Source organism: Gekko japonicus, unplaced genomic scaffold (genome assembly GCF_001447785.1).
Source record: "Gekko japonicus isolate JY-2015 unplaced genomic scaffold, Gekko_japonicus_V1.1 scaffold190, whole genome shotgun sequence".
Lineage (NCBI taxonomy): Eukaryota > Metazoa > Chordata > Lepidosauria > Squamata > Gekkonidae > Gekko > Gekko japonicus.
Window position 1 is genome coordinate 301,852 of NW_015160841.1, and position 22,766 is coordinate 324,617.

Consider the following 22,766-nt stretch of genomic DNA (forward strand, 5'->3'; position numbering starts at 1 on the left):
CAGGAATGTACTTATCCAGAGGAAGAGATACTTCTTCACACAATACATAATGTGTAATTTACTGCCACAGTGTGGTGAAGGCTAATAACTCAAGACAGTTTTAAAAAATTATACCAATTCATGGAGGACAGGCCTGTCAACACCTATGAGTCACGACAGCTAAATGTTCACAGACATTACACATCTGGGTGCTAAATGCTTGGGGGTAAACAAGAAGGGGAGGGCTCTTGCCTTCACACCCCAGAAGCATCAGGCTGGCTTCTCTTGGGGGAAAAAACCTGGGCAACTTGGACTTTGGACTGATTAAGCAGGTCACATGAATGCATGTGTCTCAAACACTGAACACAAATGAAGCTGCCTTATCCTGAATCAGACCTTTTGGTCCATCAGAGTCAGTATCGTCTACTCAGACTGGCAGCTGCTCTCCAGGGTCTCTGGCTAAGGTCTCTCACATCACCTACTGCCAGATCCTTCAACTGGAGATGCCAGGGGTTGAACCTGGGACCTTCTGCATGCCAAGCAGATGATCTACCACTGGCCCCTCCCCCAAAGAGGACATACATGAACATATGATGCTGCCTTATACTGAATCAGACCACTGGTCCATCACAGCGAGTATTGTCTACTCAGACCAGCAACAGCTTTCCAGGGTCTCAGGCAGAGGTCTTTCACATTTTATTTAGTTAATGGAATTTCTAGACCGCCCTCCCCTATAAACAGGGCTCAGGGCGGTGCACAACAGTAAAAGGTAAAGGTAAAGGTTCCCTTGCTCGAAAGCCAGTCGAATCCGACTCTAGGGTTGCGGTGCTCATCTCCATTTCAAAGCCGAAGAGCCAGCGCTGTCCGAAGACGTTTCCGTGGTCATGTGGCCAGCATGACTAAACACCGAGGTGCACGGAACGCTGTTACCTTCCCGCCAAAGTGGTACCTATTTATCTACTTGCAATTTCTTGCTTTCGAACTGCTAGGTTGGCAGGAGCTGGAACTAGAGATGGGAGCTCACTCCATCATGCGGCACACCCGGGTCTCGAACTGCTGAACTACTGACCTTCCACAGCCTGCAGTTCAGCATATTAACCACTTGAGCCACCGCAGCTCCACAACAGTAAAAACACAACCATAATTTAAAATTCACAATAAAAACAATAAAAATACAGCAATTAATCTAATTTTATGGTGCTGAGAAACTAAATTGTGTCTCTATCCCGTGGAGGGGGAAGCAAGAAGGACAAGCGTTCCAGACAGATTCTACCTGATTCTTTCAATTGGAGATACCAGGAATTGAACCTGGGACTTTCTGCATGCGAAGCAGATCCTCTACCTCTGAGCCACAGCCCTCAAGACAGAAGTCTTTCACATTGCCTCACCTACTACCTGTTCCTCTTAGCTAGAGAACCCAAGGACTGAACCTGGGACCTTGGACGTGCCAGGCACATGCTCTACCACCAAGGCACAGCTCTGCCCCTGTCAAGAAGGTCAGGGTTTTATTGTTGGGGCGAAAAGCATGGTAGAGCAAAATAAATAAAATTAATAATAAAGAAATAACTGAGAGAAGAAAAAAAGAGTGTCAGTTCTTAAATCCAGGCGAGATGAGTGAATGACATCATGAAGACTATCCAATGGGGGCTAAAGGGAGCCATAGGCTCATCCATTTCCACAGCCCTGGCTGTGATACTGAAAGGTGTCCAGTAGCACTTTCAAGGCTAATGAAATTTATTCCACTGTCTAAGGAGCAACCAGACCCCTGTTTTACTTTCTTGGCACAAAGTAGCATGGCCAGGGCTGGTCTGGGAGGAACCCTGGAAAAGCCCCCACAAAGGAGTGCAGAAGGAGCCAGCCCACCCTGCAGCTCTACCAGGCCCTGTGCTGGGAGCCACCTTCCCCAAACTAGTCCCAGCCAAGTGGGGACACAGGCCATTGGCCCACCAGGAAACTCTCCAGTGGCTATGAGGCCCACTCCACCCCTCAACATGGAGCTGGGCTACTGGATTCTCACAGGGCAATCACCTAGGGTGCCCAAGGTGGAGAGATATCATCCAGCCCTGTCACTGCCTGCAGCATTGGGGTCTGCCCAAGGAGGTGCCCCAGCTCCAGTGGGTGTTCACTTCCTCCATCCCTCTCCCATGGATATGGGAGGTGCAAAGTGGGGGAGCAGCTGCTTCCCTGTGGTGGGGGAAGGGGAAGCTGTTTGGGGTACCCAAAATTCTTAGATTCTCATTTCTGGCTTTTCGTAGAGACTTTTTGAAAGATTACAAAAATCTGAAAACCTGGTTTGACCAGTGATCAGGCATAGAAAGAGGGGAAATTAACATATGCACTGTGGGCCAGTTCAGTTCTACAACGTTCCTTCGTAAATTACCAAATTTACTTATGTAAACAGCCTCTGTGGTCTGAAGATTTTTTTTAATTTAGATATTTATACCCCACTTTCTTTCCCAATGGAGGATCCAGAGCTTATAGAATAATTCCCTCCTCCTGGGTTTTATCCTCAACAACTATCCTATGGCAGGATAGCCTGAGAGAGAGAGAGAGAGAGAGACAGACAGACAGACAGACTTTCCCAAGGTCACCCTTTGAGCTTTCACAACAAAGTAGGGATTGGGACCTGGGTCTTCTGGTTCCTAGTCCAGTACTCTAACTACCGATTCTGGAGGGATGCTTGAATATTAGCGTCTTTCCAGATTTTACTGTTAGAGTTGTGGGGAGGGAAGCAACCTTAGCAGGGTATAGTGCCACAGAGTCCACCCTCCAAAGCAGCCATTTTCTTCAGGGGAACAGATCTCTGTCATCTAGAGATCAGTTTCAATTCCAGGTGATCTCCATCCCCCACCTGGAGGCTGGCAACCCTAGTTCCCCTAGAGGAAATGGCTGCTTTGGGATGGAGCCTGTGGCATTATACCCTTCTGAGGTCCCTCCCCTCCTTAAATCCCACCTTCCCCAGGCTCCACACCCCACATCTCTAGACTTTTCAGACCCTACTCTAAGCTTACCTTCCCTCCACCCTGTCCAGCACCATTAGTTGTCTCTGAAGAGCAGCCTCACTTCTCTCAGGTGTCCCAAAAGGAGGATCCCTCTCATTCTTGTATTTAAGACCAAGGGTTTAAGTGCTGTGCAGTAGTTCAGTGTTGGTCTAAGATCTGAGAATCCCCCTCTGCCCTGGTGACATTGGGCCAATCACTTTCTCTCAGCCTAACCTACCTCTCTGGATTGTTGTGAGGACAGAACAGAGGAAGGGAGAAAGATGTAACCAGCTCTGGGGTCAGAAAACTGGGAGGGGGGTATAAATAAAGAATAGATGTCAATACAGAGTTCAGTTCTCAGCATGTATGAGCCCCGCCAAGAGCAGTGGAACTGGCTCCCCGAGAACTGTGTTTAGGACTGTAAGGTTTCTTTGATTTACTTGCCAGGCGAATTAATGGGCTGTCGTCCACATTAGGGATATGTGTGGGTAGCTCTATACAGAGACGTTTCTCGGTAGTAAACTCTACGGCGTAGCCCCCTGCAGGTAACTAGAATAACTGCAGGTGTTTGAACAAAGTTTGAGTCCAATGCCTCCGGACTCCAACTTTGTTCCAGTGCTTATGGCTGCCCACCTGGATCTGTCTTCATCCAGGCTTTTGAGAAGGGAGGTTTGGGCTTCCAAAGGAAGACCTTTCAATAGGACTAGATTTGAGTCCAGTGGTTTTTTTTTAAGACCAACAAGTTTCATTCCGAGTTTAAGCTGTCGTGTGCATGCGCACTTAGAAGTCTGCGTGCACACTTCGAATTCTGGATATAAGCTTTCGTGTGGCATGCACACGACAGTTTATGCCCAGATTTAAACTTTGTTGGACTTAAAGGTGCCACCGCCGGACTCAAACGTCGTTCTGTTGCTTCAGAGTTCAGACCAGCACCACGGCTATCCCCGCCCGACTCTATTTTCAATCGGGCTGTTTGGGAAAGTGGTGGTGGGAGGGGGGGGTATGCTGCCTCCCCCCCCCTCCTCCGCGACCCATTTGAACCCTGCTCCGGACTCCGTGGCTGTGCAGGGAGATGAAGAGAGCGCGTGTGCCCCCCCCCCCGCCCCCCGAGGTCCACGCAGGCACCTTCCCTAAATCTCCTTCCAGAATTTATCGCAGGCATCAACCCCCTCGCGGGAGGAAAGAAAGGAAGAAATATCGTCGGCTCGGAGACACCCGGTGAGAAATGTGGAGCCGGCGAGGGTGTCGCCTCGGGGGGTGAGATTGACTGGCGGTGATGTCAACCCGACGTGCGCGGCGGCGAGGGAGAAGCCCTCTCTGCCCCTCTCCCGCCCGCCCCGCCTGGCCAGAGGGAGCCGTCCCGTCCCGTCCCCCGCGTCATCCCCGGCACCGCTTATAAATAGGCTGCCGTCCGGGCGATGGCTGGGGTGGGTCAGCTCAGCAGCCTCCGCTCGCCCGTCTGCGCCCAAGCAGGAAAGCCCCCGGAGAAGCTGCCTCCGCGGAGAGTGCGAGCGAGCCAACGCGCGCTCCGAGTCTGGGGCCCTTGCTGGAAGCGAGCGCGGTTTGCCGTTTGCACCTTTCGGCCGAAGCAGGCGCTCCGTCGTCGGCGATGTGGGCCGTCGTGGCGAGCCTCTGGCTGGGCGTCTTCCGGGCCACGGCCGGCCTGCCGGGCTCCCCCTGCGAGCCGGTGCGCATCCCCATGTGCCGCCACATGCCCTGGAACGCCACCCGCATGCCCAACCACCTGCACCACAGCACGCAGGAGAACGCCGTGCTGGCCATCGAGCAGTACCAGGAGCTGGTGGAGGCCGCCTGCAGCCCGGTGCTGGCCTTCTTCCTCTGCGCCATGTACGCGCCCATCTGCGCCGTCGAGTTCCTCCACGACCCCATCCGGCCCTGCAAGTCGCTCTGCCAGCGGGCCCGCGACGGCTGCGAGCCCCTCATGCGCCGCTACAACCACAGCTGGCCCGAGGCCCTGGCCTGCCACGACCTGCCCGTCTACGACCGCGGCGTCTGCATCGCCCCCGAGGCCATCGTCACCGATCTGCCCGAAGGTGAGCCCGGCTGGGCAGGGGCAGGGGGCGGCGAGGGGGTGGGTGCGATCAGGGCACCTTCCTAAACCGCAGGTTACCCACCTTAGAGGTCGTCGTCGCCGTCCTCCTCCTCCTCCTCCTCCTCATTATCATCATCTCCACCTGAGAAGGTGCCTCTCTGATTTCCTTGGAACTTTCTTTCCAAGGCCTGAGCTTTTCATCCCAGGCATCCATACTCAAAGCAGTAGGCTAGACAATTGGTCCCTTCCAAGGGTGTAGACTTTCCAATTTCCCGGGGGGGGGGGGGGGGGCGGGGCCTGGGGCCGCGGGATGTTTTTGCCTGCAAGGGTGGCTCCCGGGGGAGGCTGAGCACCTTCCTGAAAATTTCGGCAGGGGCTAACGCCCCACCGCCCCCACGAAGATTACGCCTATGAGTCCCTCCCTATTCCTGCTCGGTGATTGCCCCCTTGTCCATTTTTCATTTCTTCACTCACATCCCTCCTTTCTCCCGTGGGGGCCAAAAGCGGCTGATATTGTTCGGCTCCGTGTGATCTTCGCAACAGCCCTGCGGGGTGGGTTATGTGACTGGCCCAAGGTCACCCAGCCAGCTTCCAGGGCAGAGTGGGGATTCGAACCTGGGTCTCCCAGATCCGAGTCCGGCACTTGAGGCTCTCTGTTCCCGTTACAGTTTGGTCAGGTCACTGGGTGCAAGTTCTGGACTGGGAAGGAACGGAGCAGATCTGTTCTTTTAAAAGTGGGGTTTTTTTTGTGTGTGTGTTTTATTCTGCCTTTGCTGGGGTCTTAATGAGGTTGCTTTTAATCGAGTCAGATTTATTTCCCGAATGCTTGCGTTTTCATCTGTTCGCTTTGCATACTGGACCACCACTCTGAGCACACCAGCAAAAGCAGTGGGTAAATAGAGAGAACCAATGAAGACCCCTGCCTCCTCCCAGTTCCCCAGGCTGGAACCAAGGTGGTGATCCTACGCACGTGTTGACTCGGGAGTAAATCTGATGGGACGCAGTGGGATCTGCTTTGCTGCTGAGTATGGATGAACATCAGCTTTGAAAAGGGGGGGATCTGTTGAGATTCACGGGAGGGTTTCAGGCATCAGGCGAAGGGGAAATGCTCTGTCCCCTGAGGTAGGTCTAGACCTGTCAAACAGTTTTCAGGATGGACAAGTTCCCTCCCTCCAGATCCTTCCTGACCAAACCCTTCTTGTCTTTTTGTCTCCCCTTGTCCAGAGGACGTGAAGTGGATTGACTTATCTGACGACGTGATGGTCCAGGAGAGACCCCCGCCCGTCGAGTGCAAGCAGGTCAGCCCCGGTGAGTCTCTCTTTCCCCTCCGCCCCGCGAGCTTCTTGAAAGCGAATCCCAGCACCGAAGAGTGTGCCTGGTTATATGTCCTCCATCTCTTGTTATTCTCTCTCTTTTACCCAAAAGGTCGCTGCAAATGTAGGAAGATCAAGCCCACGCTGGCCACGTACCTAATCAAAAACTACAGCTATGGTAAGTTTATTAAAAAAACAGCAACACAAAACTCTGCATTTTGTCCAAGTGTTTGGACTCACCTCGTTTCCTCCTTCCTTTTCATCACTATATCATTTTTCCCTCTTAGACTGCTGTGGACAGGATCTCTTTTCACCATTATGAAATCTGACCCATTGATTAGCCAACCGATATCTTGAGGGGAAGGGTTAAAAGAATCCGTCACTTCTCTTTTTTCCCCCTGGTTTCCTTGTACTTTCTCCCACAATCTAACTAGTGAAAAGGGCACTGATCTTTAGGAGGCTGAAATTCTCAGGGAGAGCAAATACGAGCAGTTGTTAATCCCAAATAGATCATTTCTAATGTACCATCAGCAAACATCTAGTTTGTGGTCTAAGTTGATAGCTCTAAAACAGTTGTTTTCTGGAGAAATTAAAGACCACCGTGTGTCTCAAATAACATGGGCCCTGATTTTACAGGTAAAAGAAAAACTCTTTGGATACAAGCTGGACTAAGGTGGACAGAAATCCCATTGAAATGCATGGGTTTTTAAGGTGCTTAAATGAAAGATTAGGGTTCTGATCCCATGCACACTTATTTGGGATAAGCCTTATTGTAGTCAGTGGTGTTAACTCTGAAACATGCACAGAGCGTTCCAGAGATTTACTCAGAATTACAACCCAATCCTAATCATGTTTACTTGGAAGCAGGTACCACTCATTTTACTGGGTCCATTATAATCAGTGGTAAAGGTAAAGGTTCCCTTGCTCGAAAGCCAGTCGAGTCCGACTCTAGGGTTGCGGTGCTCATCTCCGTTTCAAAGCCGAAGAGCCAGCGCTGTCCAAAGACCTTTCTGTGGTCATGTGGCCGGCATGACTAAACACCAAGGCACACGGAACGCTGTTACCTTCCCACCGAAGCGGTACCTATTTATCTACTTGCAGTTTCTTGCTTTCGAACTGCTAGGTTGGCAGGAGCTGGAACTAGAGACGGGAGCTCACTCCGTCATGCGGCACTTGGGTCTCGAACTGCTGAACTACTGACCTTCCATAGCCTGCAGTTCGGCGTCTTAACCACTTGAGCCACCGCATGCTCCATATAATCAATGGTACCTGTGTCCAATTAGATATGACTGGGAAGCTTTCTAATAAGTTTGCATGGGATTGTAGCTGTGCACCCCAATCTTATGTGTGTTTTCCCAGAAGCGTTCCACTGAATTTAACAGAATTGACTGCCAAGTGGGTGTGCACCACCCCCAGGACTCTATACAGTGGTTAGAATGTCACACTAGGATCCAGGAGACCCAGGTTCGAATCCCTACTCTGCTGTGAGGTTAAAATGGAGACAGGAAGAATGTTGTAAACCACTCGGGGTCCCCTTTGGGGAGAATACATATGAAGTACATATACAGTGAATTAAATAAATATATCCTGATATCCTGATGTGTAGATAGTTGAAGAGGGGAGCCATGCTGGTTTAACAGCTGGATTTAAGTCCAGTAGCACCTTAGAGAAGTACAAGATTTTGGGGGTATAAGCTTTTGGGAGCTTTGACTCTTGAAAGCTCATACACCGAAAACCTTGGTCTCCAAGGTGCTCCAGGACTCAAATCTGACTGATGTGTTCGATGTGATCTAGTAAAGGCAAAAATAATCTGTACTGAAGCCAGTTTGACTCCTTTCCAAGCGAAGATGTTTCAGCTTGAGGCAGTATTCTTCTGTAGAGATCACAAGAGGAGGTCAGAATCTTCCCTTCCCATGTGAAAATGAACAAATAATCAAATAATTAAATTACAATTTTAGAGAAAGTGATATTGATTTTACTAAGTGGAACTATGGGAAGGGAGGAAGGAAGGAAGGAAGGAAGGAGGGAAGGAAGGAAGGAAGGAAGGAAGGAAGGAAGGAAGGAAGGAAGGAAAGAGATTTGTTGTGCAGTTTTGCTATGCCTTTTAAATATGACTTTTTAAAAATTGCATCTTTTTCTAGATGTCTATGGGGTAAACTTTTGTGAGACACACACACACACACACACACACACACACACCAGCCAGCTTCTTTTTCTCAACCATTTAACGTTTTTCATTAGTAGTAGCAGCAGCAATACTTAATTACTCATTATTTATGCAGCCCCTAGAACACCCCTTTGATGAACTACAAGGAGCCACATTGCTTGCACTCAGGTTTAGAACAGTGTTCCCTCTAAGCTGAGTTAGTGTGAGCTAGCTCATAGTTTTTTAGCCTCCGGCTCACACATTTTTGTCTTAGCTCAGGTAGGATGACTCCAGAGCAAACTAATTTATGCAGCAGCCAAATCGCTCGCTCAGAACTCTAATGCCAGTAGCTCACAAAGTAGGATTTTTGCTCACAAGACTCCACAGCTTAGAGGGGGCATTGGTTTAGAATCTCCGAGGTGGGATCCAGAAGGGGTAGGAAGGGGATGGGATGCATTCAGATGAGGTGGGAAAGCATATTTTGCAGCCCACTCGATCAAGAGCTTTGGCTAACAGGACTGGATCAAAATTTTATCATTTCTACATCTACGCTGCTTTTCAGCTCTTTAGTCCCTAGAGCAGCTGATGGTAAAGAAAAACGGGATCAATAAATCACCAGTACCCTGGTCCATCTCAAGAGATTCCTGCATACATAACGTACTGGATCAGGATGAAATGGCAGGCATAAATCTAACATGTATCCTAATATGCATCAGGATATACGTCCAAGAGCAGATGCTGTGTATATCCTTCCAGACCGTATCACTTTTAGGAGGATGTGCATCTGAATGCAGAGATCCATTCACATGTTGATCCCTCCAAATCCACAATTGCTTTAACAGCAGCTAGAGGGATACAAGCAATCCCTCAGAAGTTTTGAAAGAAGGAACAAATTTTAACACCCTTATGGCCAAGGACATGGGTTGGAGAGGTTTCCCTCAGGAGGGGATCCCAGAAAGCAGTATCCACTACAGAGAAAGCATTACTTGTGGTTATTGAGGGTTGAAGGCAGCCAACATTTGGGAGAAACATGCATACAGACTCATTGGCCTCTGCTCATTTTGATGGAAGGGTCTTTTCTTCCATGCCAACAACCCCCCTTGGTGTGTTCACTCAACAAGTCCCATAATTCAAGGGGACGTCCTTCCTAGAGCTGTAATCTTCACCACTGTGCCTGGTGGCACCATGGTGCTTACAAATGCATTTGGCTGGCACCCACTTCCTTCTTCTCTAAAGAAAAGAGTCAATCGTAGCTTTCCTGCGTCTCAGAATAGCCCAGGAGGCATGAGCTTTGTGTCTGCAGGGAGCACCCATTTGGAAACTGCCTCCATTGAAAGATCTTCCCACCATTTTCTGATTGGACCTACCATCCACGGCAGCTGTTTTGTGGCGGTGCCCATTACCTGTTTTCCACATTCCAAGTGCCTCCATGCTGAACATGGTTGGGGTCTCCTGCCCTAGAAAGTGAGCGATGCAAAAGGGTTGTTTGGGACTTCCTTCAGCGTTAATGCACACCGTTTATTTATGCATAACAGTTGCATTGTGTGTTGCAGTTCTTCGTGCGAAAGCCAAGAGCTTCGAGAGAGGCAGCTGTAACGAAATCATCACAACTGTCGAAGTGATAGATGTACTCAAATCTTCAACTCCAATTCCCCGTTCTCAAGTCCACCTGTACACGAATTCATCCTGCCGGTGCCCGCCTCTTGCACCTAATCAAGACGTCCTCATTATGTGTTATGAGTGGCGCTCAAGGTAAGCGATCATACCATAGCAAGAAATAGCATTTGAGTTTACAGGCATTTTGTTCTTTTTTTTTTGGCAAATGAATTCCTGTGCATACATCGTCTACTGAAATGACTGGGGTTGCCCTTGAAGACTTTCTGCAGACTTCACTTTGTTATCGGGGGCTGGCTGGTGGGACTCTGTCACTCCCATTTTGAGGTCCATGCAGGGGCTGCCTATTTGTTTCTGGGTCCTCGGGTCCAGGTGCAGATGCTCACCTTCATAGCCCTCCACAACCCAGGGCCTACGTACTTGAAGGACCGCCTCTCCCTGCATGTTCCCTTGTGGCAGATTCCTTCTTCCCGGGCACATCCATGGTCAGTACCTGCTTCCCGGGCACATCCATGGTCAGTACCTGCTTCGCAAGGGTCCATAACGGGGCTTTTTCAGTGGCTGCCCCAGGCTTGGGAAACAGCTTCCCAGAAGATGTCAGGGGAGTGTCTGCTCTCCTGGCCTTCCAGAGAGTCTGTATAACAGAACTTTTGTCAGAGCATTTCGGGCCAGTCTGTGTCTCTGCAAAGGAGGAGTCTCTTGTTAGTTGGGTGCTGGTATGTTAATGTAGTTCTAATGTATTCTGTATTTATTGTACTAAAGTTTAATTGGTTTTAAACTCTTGATTGTACATTGATTTTATTGCATTTCACGTTATTGCTATCTGCCATGGGTCCTGAGTTGCTGGAAAGAAAGGCAGACATATAGCTATTTTCAATAAATAAATATGCCGGGCCAGCTCCATGTCTGGCTAGTGTGCTAGACTTCTGATTGGAGAGATCGAGGTTGCGATCCTAGCCCATCCATGAAGTTCATTGGCTCAATCGCAGTCTCTCAGCCTGTCCTACCAATAAGAGTTCTGAGTTTTTTGGAAGAAGAAACGGATAGGTGTTTGATTATTATTCACAACAAACTCTGAGCTCCCACGCCCTTAGGAGGAGAAGAAGAAGAAGAAGAGATTGGATTTATACCCTGCCCTTCACTTGGAGTCTCAGAGCGGCTTACAAACTCCTTTCCCTTCCCCTCCCCACAACAGACACCCTGTGAGGTGGATGGGGCTGAGAGAACTCTGACACAATCTGCTCTTTCTCAAGGACAGCTGTGCCAGAGCTTGTGACTGACCCAAGGTCACATCAGCAGGTGCAAGTGGAGGAATGGGGACTCAAACCCGGTTCTCCCAGATTAGAGTCCGCACACTTAACCACTACACCAAACTGGTGACTTATGAGTTCTTTGGGAAAGAGATGGTGAAATTTAGGGGAGGGGGAGAGACAGGAGGTAAGCAAAACTTTGAGTTAAAGTCACCAGGCTCTACTGGTAGCAGGAGCTCCTTTGCATATTAGGCCACACACCCCTAGTGTAGCCAATCCTCCAAGAGTTTACAGTAGTCCCAGTAAGAAGAGCTCTGTAAGCTCTTGGAGGATTGGCTACACTAGGGGTGTGTGGCCTAATATGCAAAAGAGCTCCTGCTACCAGTAGAGCCCAGCATTCCGTGCGCCTCGGCCACATGACCACGGAAATGTCTTTGGACAGCGCTGGCTCTTCGGCTTGGAAACGGAGATGAGCTCCGCATCCCTAGAGTCAGATTCGACTGGCTTTTGAGCAAGGGAAACCTTTACCTTTACTTAAGGGTTAAGGGGGCGGGAGCATAGCTTGGTAGGGGAACCCATGTTTTGCACAGAGGATTGCAGGTTCAATCCTTGGCAACTTCAGCTGAGAGGACATCCCCTCTCAGGAAAGGCCTCTTCTTGCCTGAGACCCTCACAGACTACTACTTTACCTAGAGGGACTAGGGATGAGACTCCATATAAAGCAGCTTCATATTATTTTTGTATGGGATGAATGTCCAATTTTTATTCTGGTGATAATGGGACTGGAAACTGGGGGATGAGTCAGAAACATGATATTGATTAATCTTGCGGTATTTGAGGCTGTGTGGAGCATCCGGGTAAAGGCTTTCAAAACAAATACAGCTCGGGAATTCGGGAAAGTTTAGAAAGAGTTCCATAATTCCGATATGGAACAAGTTTGCCAGTGCTGCTTTTAAAGGTCACTGAGGTTTTCATTATATTCGCTTTGTCAAAGGATTTTGGAGATGTCAGCAGAAACAACATATTGTTTTTTCCCATTGAACTGGGTGCTATGTAAACAGGGCTAGAGTTACAGTGGCTTTTAAAAAGGTCAAACCGAACGGTCACTTGCTTGGAAGAGGGCTGAAGAAAACACCACATTCTTGTTCCTATCGCCGTCTCCCCTGTCATGACTATATTGAGGGAGTGAGAGGCATTTGTAAGCAATGTCCGACTCAGCCCGGGATTAGGGAATGCAGAAGTGTTGTGGTGAATTTAGGCCATAGCAGTAAATGCTTTGTAAGAGTCTGGCTGCGTCCACATGCAAAAAACCATGGTCCTACCACGGCCGCAGCAACACATTGGTCCTTTCCGCACTAGACCTTAAATCCTGGCTCAGCCCTGTCCCCGAACTTACATTCTATGCTACATGTGAGTTCACCCCTGTAATTATCTCGGGGTATCTTTTGTTTCCACATTACATTGAGGTCACCCCGGTTTTGCCCCACACTTGTCCCGGGATAAGTGGATGCTGTTGTAACCAGGGATAACTGCAAGGTGTTGTGTCGCGAGTTGAACTCTGATGAAACCAGGGATGAGATCCAGGTGCGGAAAGGACCAAAGTGCAGGGACATGCTGGAATGGCATCCCCACCACCCATTCCTGCATTGCTTCTTTTGGCTGCCCCCAATTTGGTGTAGTGGCTAAGAGTGGCGAACTTTAATCTGGAGAACCAGGTTTATTTATTTATTTATTTATTTATTTATTTATAGGTTCAATTTATACCCCGCCCTCCCCACTCCTCCACATGCAGCTGCTGGTGTGACCTTGGGCCTGTTACAAGTTCTTTCAGAGCTGTTCTCTCAAGGGCAGTTCCTCTCAGAGCTCTCTCAGCCCCACCTACCTCACAGGGTGTCTGTTGTGGGGAGAAGAAGGGAAGGAGATTGTAAGCCGCGCTGAGACCCTAAGTGAAGGGCGGGCTATAAATCCAATCTTGTCTTCTCCTCCTGCTCCTTCTCCTCCGCCTCCTCTCCCTTCCTGTCTCATGCCTGCGCAGAAGCATAGCTACAACAACGGTCATGCCGGAATCCACCATAACCAGAAACCTCCCTTTCCCCTCCCTTTCCTTATCAAGCTGTGCTGTAACACAGTTCAGCAACAGGAAAGTGTGTGTGCCCGTGTGTGTGTGTGTGTGGGGGGGATACATCTAAAGGATTAAAGAAGCAGAGTAGGGTTGCCAGCCTCCAGGTTGTAGCTGGAGATCTTCTGGGATCACAGCTGACCTCCAGGTGACAGAGAACAGTTCCCCTGGTGAAAATGGCAGCTTTGGAAGGTGGGCTCCGTGGCCTTATAATCCACTGAGGTCCCTCCCCTCCCCAGACCCCACCCTCCTCTGCCAAGTCCAGGAATTTCCCAGCCTACAGCTGGCAACCCTAGGTGGTGGTGAGCTGCCCCGTGCTCTCGGAAAGCGTGGCTTCGTTTCGCCTTGCTCCCTGCAGTGGCTGTGGGGGGGCTGCCCCCCCCCCCGGCTCAGTTCCTCTTTAAACTGGAGAAAACGAGGTTTAAGTTTTCTTTAGAACAAAGGGAGGAGAAGCCCTACTGCAAACCAGTGGCTATTACATCACATTATGTTTGGTTTATTGATATTACTTGAGTCAGTTATGAGAATAAAGGGGCCCACAACTCTTCATAGTTAATGTATGCATACATTGGAACAAAGTCTGAGTCCAGCGGCACCTTTAAGACCAACAAAGTTTAATTCTGGGTAGAACTTTTGTGTGCGTGCAAAGTGTGAGTCCAGTGGCACCTTTAAGACCACCAAAGTTTAATTCTGGCTGTGTGCATGCACACAAAAGTTTATATGCAGAACTGAATTTTGTTGGTCTTAAAGGTGTGGCTGGACTCAAACTTTGTTCTGTTTCTTCAGACCAACAGGGCTACCCATCTGAATATAAGCAAGCAACAGTAGTCCCACTAGTTTATCTGTACTGTTTTTGTTAATACCAGAAAAAAGATAAGAAAAACGAAACATTATTGGCATCATCCTGCCCAAATGAGGAGAAAGACCAACAAACCAACATTTATTTCAATAAATGGACTAGAGCGTGAGTTTAACTCTCCCACTGAAATCTGTGGACCTTAAAAGTACTTAATTTGAGCTGAGCTGTCAGCTGTTCTACAGTTTGGTGTAGTGGTTTGGTGTAGTGGTTAAGTGTGTGGACTCTAATCTGGGAGAACCGGGTTTGATTCCCCACTCCTCCACTTGCACCTGGCTGGATGACCTTTGGCAAGCCGTAGTTCTGTCAGAGCTGTTCTCTCAAGGACAGTTCTAGGAAGAGCTCTCTCAGCCCCGCCTACCTCACAGGCTGTCTGTTGTGGGGAGGAGAAGGGGAAGGAGCTTGTAAGCCGCTCTGAGACTCCTTTGGGTAGTGAAGGGCGGGGTATAAATCCAATCTCTTCTTCTTCCTTATTCCACTTTGTGCACCTTTCTCTCCTCCCTTTTATCCACTCGACAACCCAGCAAAGTAGGTTAACTGGCTCAAGGGCACCCAGCAAACTTCATGGCAGAGTCGGGATTCGAACCCGGGTCTCCCAGATCCTAGTCTGACTCCCTGACCACTGTGCCACGGTGGTCCTCTTATAGTGGAACGTCTGTACATTGGAAATGAGTCGTCTCTTCTCTTCTGCCCTCTTTCATTCCTGACTTGACATTTCAGGTTGATGCTTCTGGACGGGTGCTCAGTTGAAAAGTGGAAAGACCCCTTGAGCAAAAGATTTAAGGTAAGAGCATTCACTTGCCCCCTCCCTTCTTCTGGAACAGGATGAGGTTCTTACACTTGCCCTTTCAGCTCCGTTCTGCTCTAAGAATCTGCTGGTGGGCTACACTTAGTGGCGACAGTGGGCCAAAATGGTTAGATACAGGATACCACCCCTCCCCGTTGGGGGGATGTAAATTTCCAGCAAACCATTTCATGGACATTCATCACGGGTGTACCAGAAATAAAAAAATCCGTTATGGGAGTTTCAGCAAAACATCTAACCACTTTCGTCATTGGATATGGCTTGTGTTGTGGCTAGTGAATTGACTGCATGTGTACAAGGAGCCCTATTCAGAAGCACACGGATTTTGTGTGTATACAAGCCACTGATCTACAGACACAAGACTCTGGTTTTCCCCTCGGACCACAGGATTCCAGGAGGATGGATTGCAAAGACCACTTCCTTGGCAGACTCATCGCAGTTTCTCCCAAAGTGTTCCAAGGATCCCCCCCCCCCCTTTTTCAATTTCTCTATTTCTGTGGCTGGAAAGTCCCTCTGAAACATCTTTGGCTGGTTTTTACCAGAGAAGCCAATTTTGCTGCTCTCTTTAGATTAGACATTGACGTGCAACATGTATGTAGAAAGGAAGAATGGAGGTAGTTTAAGAGACTGTTCGAATTCATGGTGGTGCTGTAAGCTGGGAACAACATCACAGGTGACAGAGATGCGGAGGAATCAGGAAGCATGGGCATTTAGAAGACCTTCCCCCCTTCATACCCACCTACACTTACAGGGAAGTGACATCCTTAGAATAATAGAATCACAGAGTTGGAAGGGGCCATACAAGCCATCTAGTCCAACCCCCTGCTCAATGCAGGATCAGCCTAGAGTGTCCCTGACGAGTGTTTGGCCTTGCACCACTATCCTCTGTAGCTGAGATATCTATATGGTTGCCAGCTCCAGGTTGGGAGATTCCTGGAGATCCGAAGGGCAGGGTTTTGGGAAAGGAGGGACCACAGTGAGGTGTAATGCCATAGAGTTCACCAGGGCCAGCTCGAGGTATTTCTGTGCCCTAGGCGAGGCTGCCTCATGGCGCAGATGCCAACCTCCCGGTGGGGCCTGGAAACCTGGAGACCTCTGGAGCCAGCCACCCTTTTGCTGCTGCCACCGCCGCCGCCTTCCGCCGCCGCCACCAAAGGGGGTGGGAGGTGGCACAGCTTGGCGCCCCATCTGGGGCCCGGCGCTCTAGGCGAATGGCTAGTTCACCTAGTGGGTGAGCCGGCCCTGGAGTTCACCCTCCGAAGCAGCCATTTTCTCGAGGGGGACTAGTTCTGTAGTCTGGAGATCAGTTGTATTTCGGTATTCATGAGGATGCCACAATCCCATTGGCCGAGGCAATGGTGTGCAATGAGCAGGGGTGCCAACGATTGCATGGGAAAGGCGCATGCACTTACCTCTGCCCACATAGCTGACAGCTATGGGGAGGCAGCCCAGTGAGGAAGTGGCTCCTAGGTGGGCCTAGGTAGCAACCAAATGGAATAATGAGATTTACAAGTAATATCATGGAGAATTTGTGCACCTTTTGGATAGGCCTGTCTCCATATGCCATCTTTTAGACATGCTGGAGAAAATCCTGGCTTTTTTATGGGTGCAAGCCTCTGATGAACAGATTCAGTCAAGTTATAAAGGTAACAGGTTCAGTGTTCTTCTTGATTTTGGGTCATGGGTATCTCTCGGGTTACAGCTGACCAGGCAGTGGGAATCGCATTAAAGATTTCCCACAATCTGACCTGGTACCAAAAGTGTGTCAAACCCGTTATGGAGCCTCCACTGGGCTCAACACACATGGTACCAGTAAACCAGTTCAGCCCTAGCTATGCCTCAAGGAGATCCAGATAAAAAGTATTGAGTGGTTTTCCACTCTGTTAAAAGGCATCTCACACGTATGCTGTACCACGGGGGACTCTGAGGCTACGTGGGGTCAAAAGCAAAGAACATCTTGGAAAGAGTTTACATTTCACGGGTATCACATGGAGTCCCCATGCAGCATTCTTTGGCTGGAAATGTGCAGTCTCCCAATGAGGAAATAGCTTGCACCTCTTTGTGTGGGAGAAGGGCTTACACCTCCCTCAAGTAACTATGTGTATCCATCTTCCCGAGCTGGATGTATGAACCATTGACAGAGTTAGTCTTGATCTGTATTAAAGATTTTCCTCCCCTCTCACTAATCTGTGTGGCTTCCCCCCCCCCCAATATTTTCCCTAGAGGTGGGAGCAGCGACTCCAAGAACTCAAGTTGCGAGCAGCCCAGAACAAAAACCAAAATGCAAGAAACTTTGGCCGCAGCGGGGTACCCAAGCAAAACCCAAAGAACACCAGCCCAGTGCTTGCTGGTCCTAAGAAGACCAATCCACCGAGGCGTGACCAGAAAGAAAGACTCTGGTTTTCCCCTCGGACCACAGGATTCCAGGAGGATGGATTGCAAAGACCACTTCCTTGGCAGACTCATCGCAGTTTCTCCCAAAGTGTTCCAAGGATCCCCCCCCCCCTTTTTTACTTTTCCTTGGCAGACTCATCGCAGTTTCTCCCAAAGTGTTCCAAGGATCCCCCCCCCCCCTTTTTCAATTGCGCTATTTCTGTGGCTGGAAAGTCCCTCTGAAACATCTTTGGCTGGTTTTTACCAGAGAAGCCAATTTTGCTGCTCTCTTTAGATTAGACATTGACGTGCAACATGTATGTAGAAAGGAAGAATGGAGGTAGTTTAAGAGACTGTTCGAATTCATGGTGGTGCTGTAAGCTGGGAACAACATCACAGGTGACAGAGATGCGGAGGAATCAGGAAGCATGGGCATTTAGAAGAACTTCCCCCCTTCATACCCACCTACACTTACAGGGAAGTGACATCCTTAGAATAATAGAATCACAGAGTTGGAAGGGGCCATACAAGCCATCTAGTCCAACCCCCTGCTCAATGCAGGATCAGCCTAGAGTGTCCCTGACGAGTGTTTGTCCTTGCACCACTATCCTCTGTAGCTGAGATATCTATATGGTTGCCAGCTCCAGGTTGGGAGATTCCTGGAGATCCGAAGGGCAGGGTTTTGGGAAAGGAGGGACCACAGTGAGGTGTAATGCCATAGAGTTCACCAGGGCCAGCTCGAGGTATTTCTGTGCCCTAGGCGAGGCTGCCTCATGGCGCAGATGCCAACCTCCCGGTGGGGCCTGGAAACCTGGAGACCTCTGGAGCCAGCCACCCTTTTGCTGCTGCCACCGCCGCCGCCTTCCGCCGCCGCCACCAAAGGGGGTGGGAGGTGGCACAGCTTGGCGCCCCATCTGGGGCCCGGCGCTCTAGGCGAATGGCTAGTTCACCTAGTGGGTGAGCCGGCCCTGGAGTTCACCCTCCGAAGCAGCCATTTTCTCGAGGGGGACTAGTTCTGTAGTCTGGAGATCAGTTGTATTTCGGTATTCATGAGGATGCCACAATCCCATTGGCCGAGGCAATGGTGTGCAATGAGCAGGGGTGCCAACGATTGCATGGGAAAGGCGCATGCACTTACCTCTGCCCACATAGCTGACAGCTATGGGGAGGCAGCCCAGTGAGGAAGTGGCTCCTAGGTGGGCCTAGGTAGCAACCAAATGGAATAATGAGATTTACAAGTAATATCATGGAGAATTTGTGCACCTTTTGGATAGGCCTGTCTCCATATGCCATCTTTTAGACATGCTGGAGAAAATCCTGGCTTTTTTATGGGTGCAAGCCTCTGATGAACAGATTCAGTCAAGTTATAAAGGTAACAGGTTCAGTGTTCTTCTTGATTTTGGGTCATGGGTATCTCTCGGGTTACAGCTGACCAGGCAGTGGGAATCGCATTAAAGATTTCCCACAATCTGACCTGGTACCAAAAGTGTGTCAAACCCGTTATGGAGCCTCCACTGGGCTCAACACACATGGTACCAGTAAACCAGTTCAGCCCTAGCTATGCCTCAAGGAGATCCAGATAAAAAGTATTGAGTGGTTTTCCACTCTGTTAAAAGGCATCTCACACGTATGCTGTACCACGGGGGACTCTGAGGCTACGTGGGGTCAAAAGCAAAGAACATCTTGGAAAGAGTTTACATTTCACGGGTATCACATGGAGTCCCCATGCAGCATTCTTTGGCTGGAAATGTGCAGTCTCCCAATGAGGAAATAGCTTGCACCTCTTTGTGTGGGAGAAGGGCTTACACCTCCCTCAAGTAACTATGTGTATCCATCTTCCCGAGCTGGATGTATGAACCATTGACAGAGTTAGTCTTGATCTGTATTAAAGATTTTCCTCCCCTCTCACTAATCTGTGTGGCTTCCCCCCCCCCCAATATTTTCCCTAGAGGTGGGAGCAGCGACTCCAAGAACTCAAGTTGCGAGCAGCCCAGAACAAAAACCAAAATGCAAGAAACTTTGGCCGCAGCGGGGTACCCAAGCAAAACCCAAAGAACACCAGCCCAGTGCTTGCTGGTCCTAAGAAGACCAATCCACCGAGGCGTGACCAGAAAGAAGTCAATACCAGAAAAATATGAATTCCAGATTTTCCCTGGGAAAAGATCTGCTTGCATGACAAAGGTCCCATCCGGCCTGAGTGGCATATCTCTGTTCTCTGAACTCGTAAACATCCGCAGCAGTGTTCCAGATAGCCATTACTGGTTGTGGTTTACTTTTGATTGCTTTCCCCCCCTCCAAGCCACAGATACAGGTTTTGCAGCAGCATCCGGTTGGTTGATGGAAGCCAATCGATGAGGCATGTTTCAGAGTGGCCTATTATAGTTTCCCGATTAAACATCTGGATTTGTTAATCTGCCATTCAGATATGAGTGTGGCAGGAGTCGGTGAATGTGTGCTCCAGATGTGGCAGCCGCTGTTGGTTCCCTTTCTGTGATGAGCCTCATCATGCAGAGAGGGCACACGTCCAATCATTGTGGTTTCTCTTTCTCTAGTGTTGTTCTGTGAAAGTATGGTAAATGTGGGATTTCTTCACGCCCCTCTGCTAACAGCAGGTGATCTATGTGTCTGTGTGTGCCAGACTGGTGGCTGACTTGTCCAGAGGCCCACGGGTGTGCCTAAAGACACAGTCTTCGATACGTGTGTGTTTGTGTAGTAAAAATACCCCAAATCCCTTCTTTGTCATCTACTTCAGGCCAGCTTTTTGTTGTCGATGTTAATTGTTGGATGTAAACTTTTTTTTTTTTTTTTACTAAAAACAGTATTTTAAAAAGACAAACCGAAAGCTTTGAAATTATACTTCGGTATTTACCACTTGTAGCTTTCTTATGAATGGAGGTTCTTTTTGGACACAGAAATGAAATTCTTGCAAGCCTTTTGACTGGCAGCGCGGTTAAATAGCGTATCCTCTGTGCTATTTAGAAATGTTGTGAAAAGGCAGGAAGCAGACATGTTTCTGGAGCCATTTTTAGCACATCTGAAATTGACCAGCATGATGTGTTAGAGGCCCACCTGGATTTCTTCTGGAGTTGGTCCCTCCTGTTCATTTCAGTGGAAGGAACCCCTTAATAAGCATGGTCCATGGTATGCATGAACTGAAACTCTCCACTGAGGTGGATGGGAAGCTTTTGAAGGTGTGGAGCATCCATTCACCTACTGTTATCTCCTGTGACCATGAAGTGTCTCTTGATTAGGGCAATTGGCTGAAATATAAATACACGCCCCCCCCATGCTCATGTCATTTCCTCTGGACTGTATCAGAAACTGCCACTGACACATACCCCCCCCCCCCCACAGGGCTTCCCACTGTCAGCTATGGAATGATGCATGCTGGAATGCTATGTTTCCCATGTCTAGCTGTTGTATCCCATTGCACATGTGCCTTTCTGGGGTTGCAGTTGCTCAGTTTACATGCGTTTCACTGGCTCTACATAATGGGTGTAATATGGAGATGTGCATGTCAGAGATCATATGTCTTAGCTGAGTGCTTATGATTGCACCAGAGGGGGAAATGACTGAACTGCAAACAGTAGTATGGAGACTATGCCTTCTGTCTGCTCATGCTCCTCTTTGCCGTTGGGGTCCTCTTCTGCAGAGTCTGTGCCTCTTGCGCTAGGCACTTTTCAGTCCCTCGAAAGACATTGGTCTTGTGCAAACGGAAGCCCCAAGTGCCAGAGGAACACGCACTCCGCAGTGGAGACCGGCTCCGCAAGGGATTCGGAGGAGTGTGAGCAGAGACATGGAGAAGGCACCAAGCCCATGTCTGAAAGAGTGCAGAGTTCCATCATGCACGTTGGGCTTTCTCTAAAGGGGACTCCTAGGGCATGGACTTCCAGCTAATCGTGCGTGTGTGATAGGAGAATCTTGCTGGATTGCTGCCAGTTTGTCTAGTGCTGGGATGCAAAAACACCTGTCGAAGCCATCGCTCACAATGTGGCATAGCTGTGGTCTTATTTTTACAGAGACGCACAATTAAGTTATTTGCTCCCTGACTTCAAAAGGCTTTGCCTACAGGATGCATGGAGACAGACTTGTACGCAGCGGCTGCTTCTGCTTTTGGATTGCCCAGAACCACCATGGGCCCCCGGGGGGCAAAGATTTCCTTCCAGATATGTGCTGCTGCCACTCCCAAGGTGGGGCATCTGTCAGGGTCCTTGCCTGCACATCTCCTCTACCACCTGCTTGGGTACCTTTCCCTCGCCCACTCACTCGCGAGCATTCCGCCTCGTGGGCTCCCATCTGCCTGAAGCAGTGCTGCTGGTGGTCAGTGCAGTGACCCTCCTAGATATACACACTGCCCCCAGTGCCATTGAGGAAAGGGAAGGTACAGGGGGTTGTAGTCGTGGTGGGAGGGGTTGTGAGCCGGCAGGGGAAGGACTCACGGGGGGGGGAGATGTGTGGGCAGGGACGGGAAGGGAGGCATGAGCAGAGTTCTTGGTGGTGGGCAGAGAAGGAGAGAGGTGCCTCTGAGCGCTTTCTGTCCTGGGCCCCTCAAAACGTGGAACCAGCCCCCAGAATCCGGTACTCCTAGCCCCCGACACTGGGCTGCACTGCTGATACGGGGAGGCTGTATTTCCCCTGTCTTCATTGCTTCTGTAGATTCTGATGGCAAAAATGGCTGTACACAGCCCTGGCTGGTTGGCGGGAAACTGTCCCTCTTTCCTTTCCTTTCCCCCTGGTGAGTTTGGACTGTGGCATTTTTATTGATATCCCACGAACATTAATGTATTCATCTGTTCTTTTGGTCATCGTCATCATCACTGTTATTTTAAAAAGCAAAATCCATTTATGATACTCTGCTGGGGGGGGGGGACTACAGAGGTGGGCCAATCAGCATTTGGCACAGCCAGCTGTCAGCCAATCCGTGCTATCTAAGCCAGTTCTGCTACAAAACTCAGAGTGCTGCGGTCAATCCACTTTCAGACTGGGTTTTTACTGTGTGAACTGTCAAAATCCAATTCGAAAGTGGACTGAAAGTGCATTGAAAGTGGATTATTTTGTGTATGTGACCGCAGCCAGAATCCGCTGTCCTAGTACTTGGGCCTGGTGCAGAATAAAGAAGTCTGCTCATGCAGTAAATGCTCTTCTAGAGTAATTTCTGTCCTGAGCCGCTTCTGTCTCTTGCCGATGTCACGTCCATCTTAAGTAATAATGCAGAGAAATGTACAACTGCCATCTTAACCGTACACTGCTATTATGACCAATAGTGTAGCTCTCGTA

General features: G+C 49.4%; 1 protein-coding gene across 1 annotated transcript; it reads left to right on the forward strand.

Annotated features, from left to right (window-relative positions):
• The first annotated feature begins 4,569 nt into the window (after nt 1–4,569).
• On the forward strand, nt 4,570–19,627 carry SFRP4 (secreted frizzled-related protein 4). The gene is made up of 6 exons (XM_015419199.1): nt 4,570–5,014; nt 6,238–6,321; nt 6,439–6,504; nt 10,026–10,224; nt 15,032–15,095; nt 19,439–19,627. The coding sequence occupies exons 1-6, from the start codon at nt 4,570–4,572 to the stop codon at nt 19,625–19,627; spliced, it is 1,047 nt and encodes a 348-aa protein (XP_015274685.1).
• Nucleotides 19,628–22,766: the final 3,139 nt, after the last annotated feature.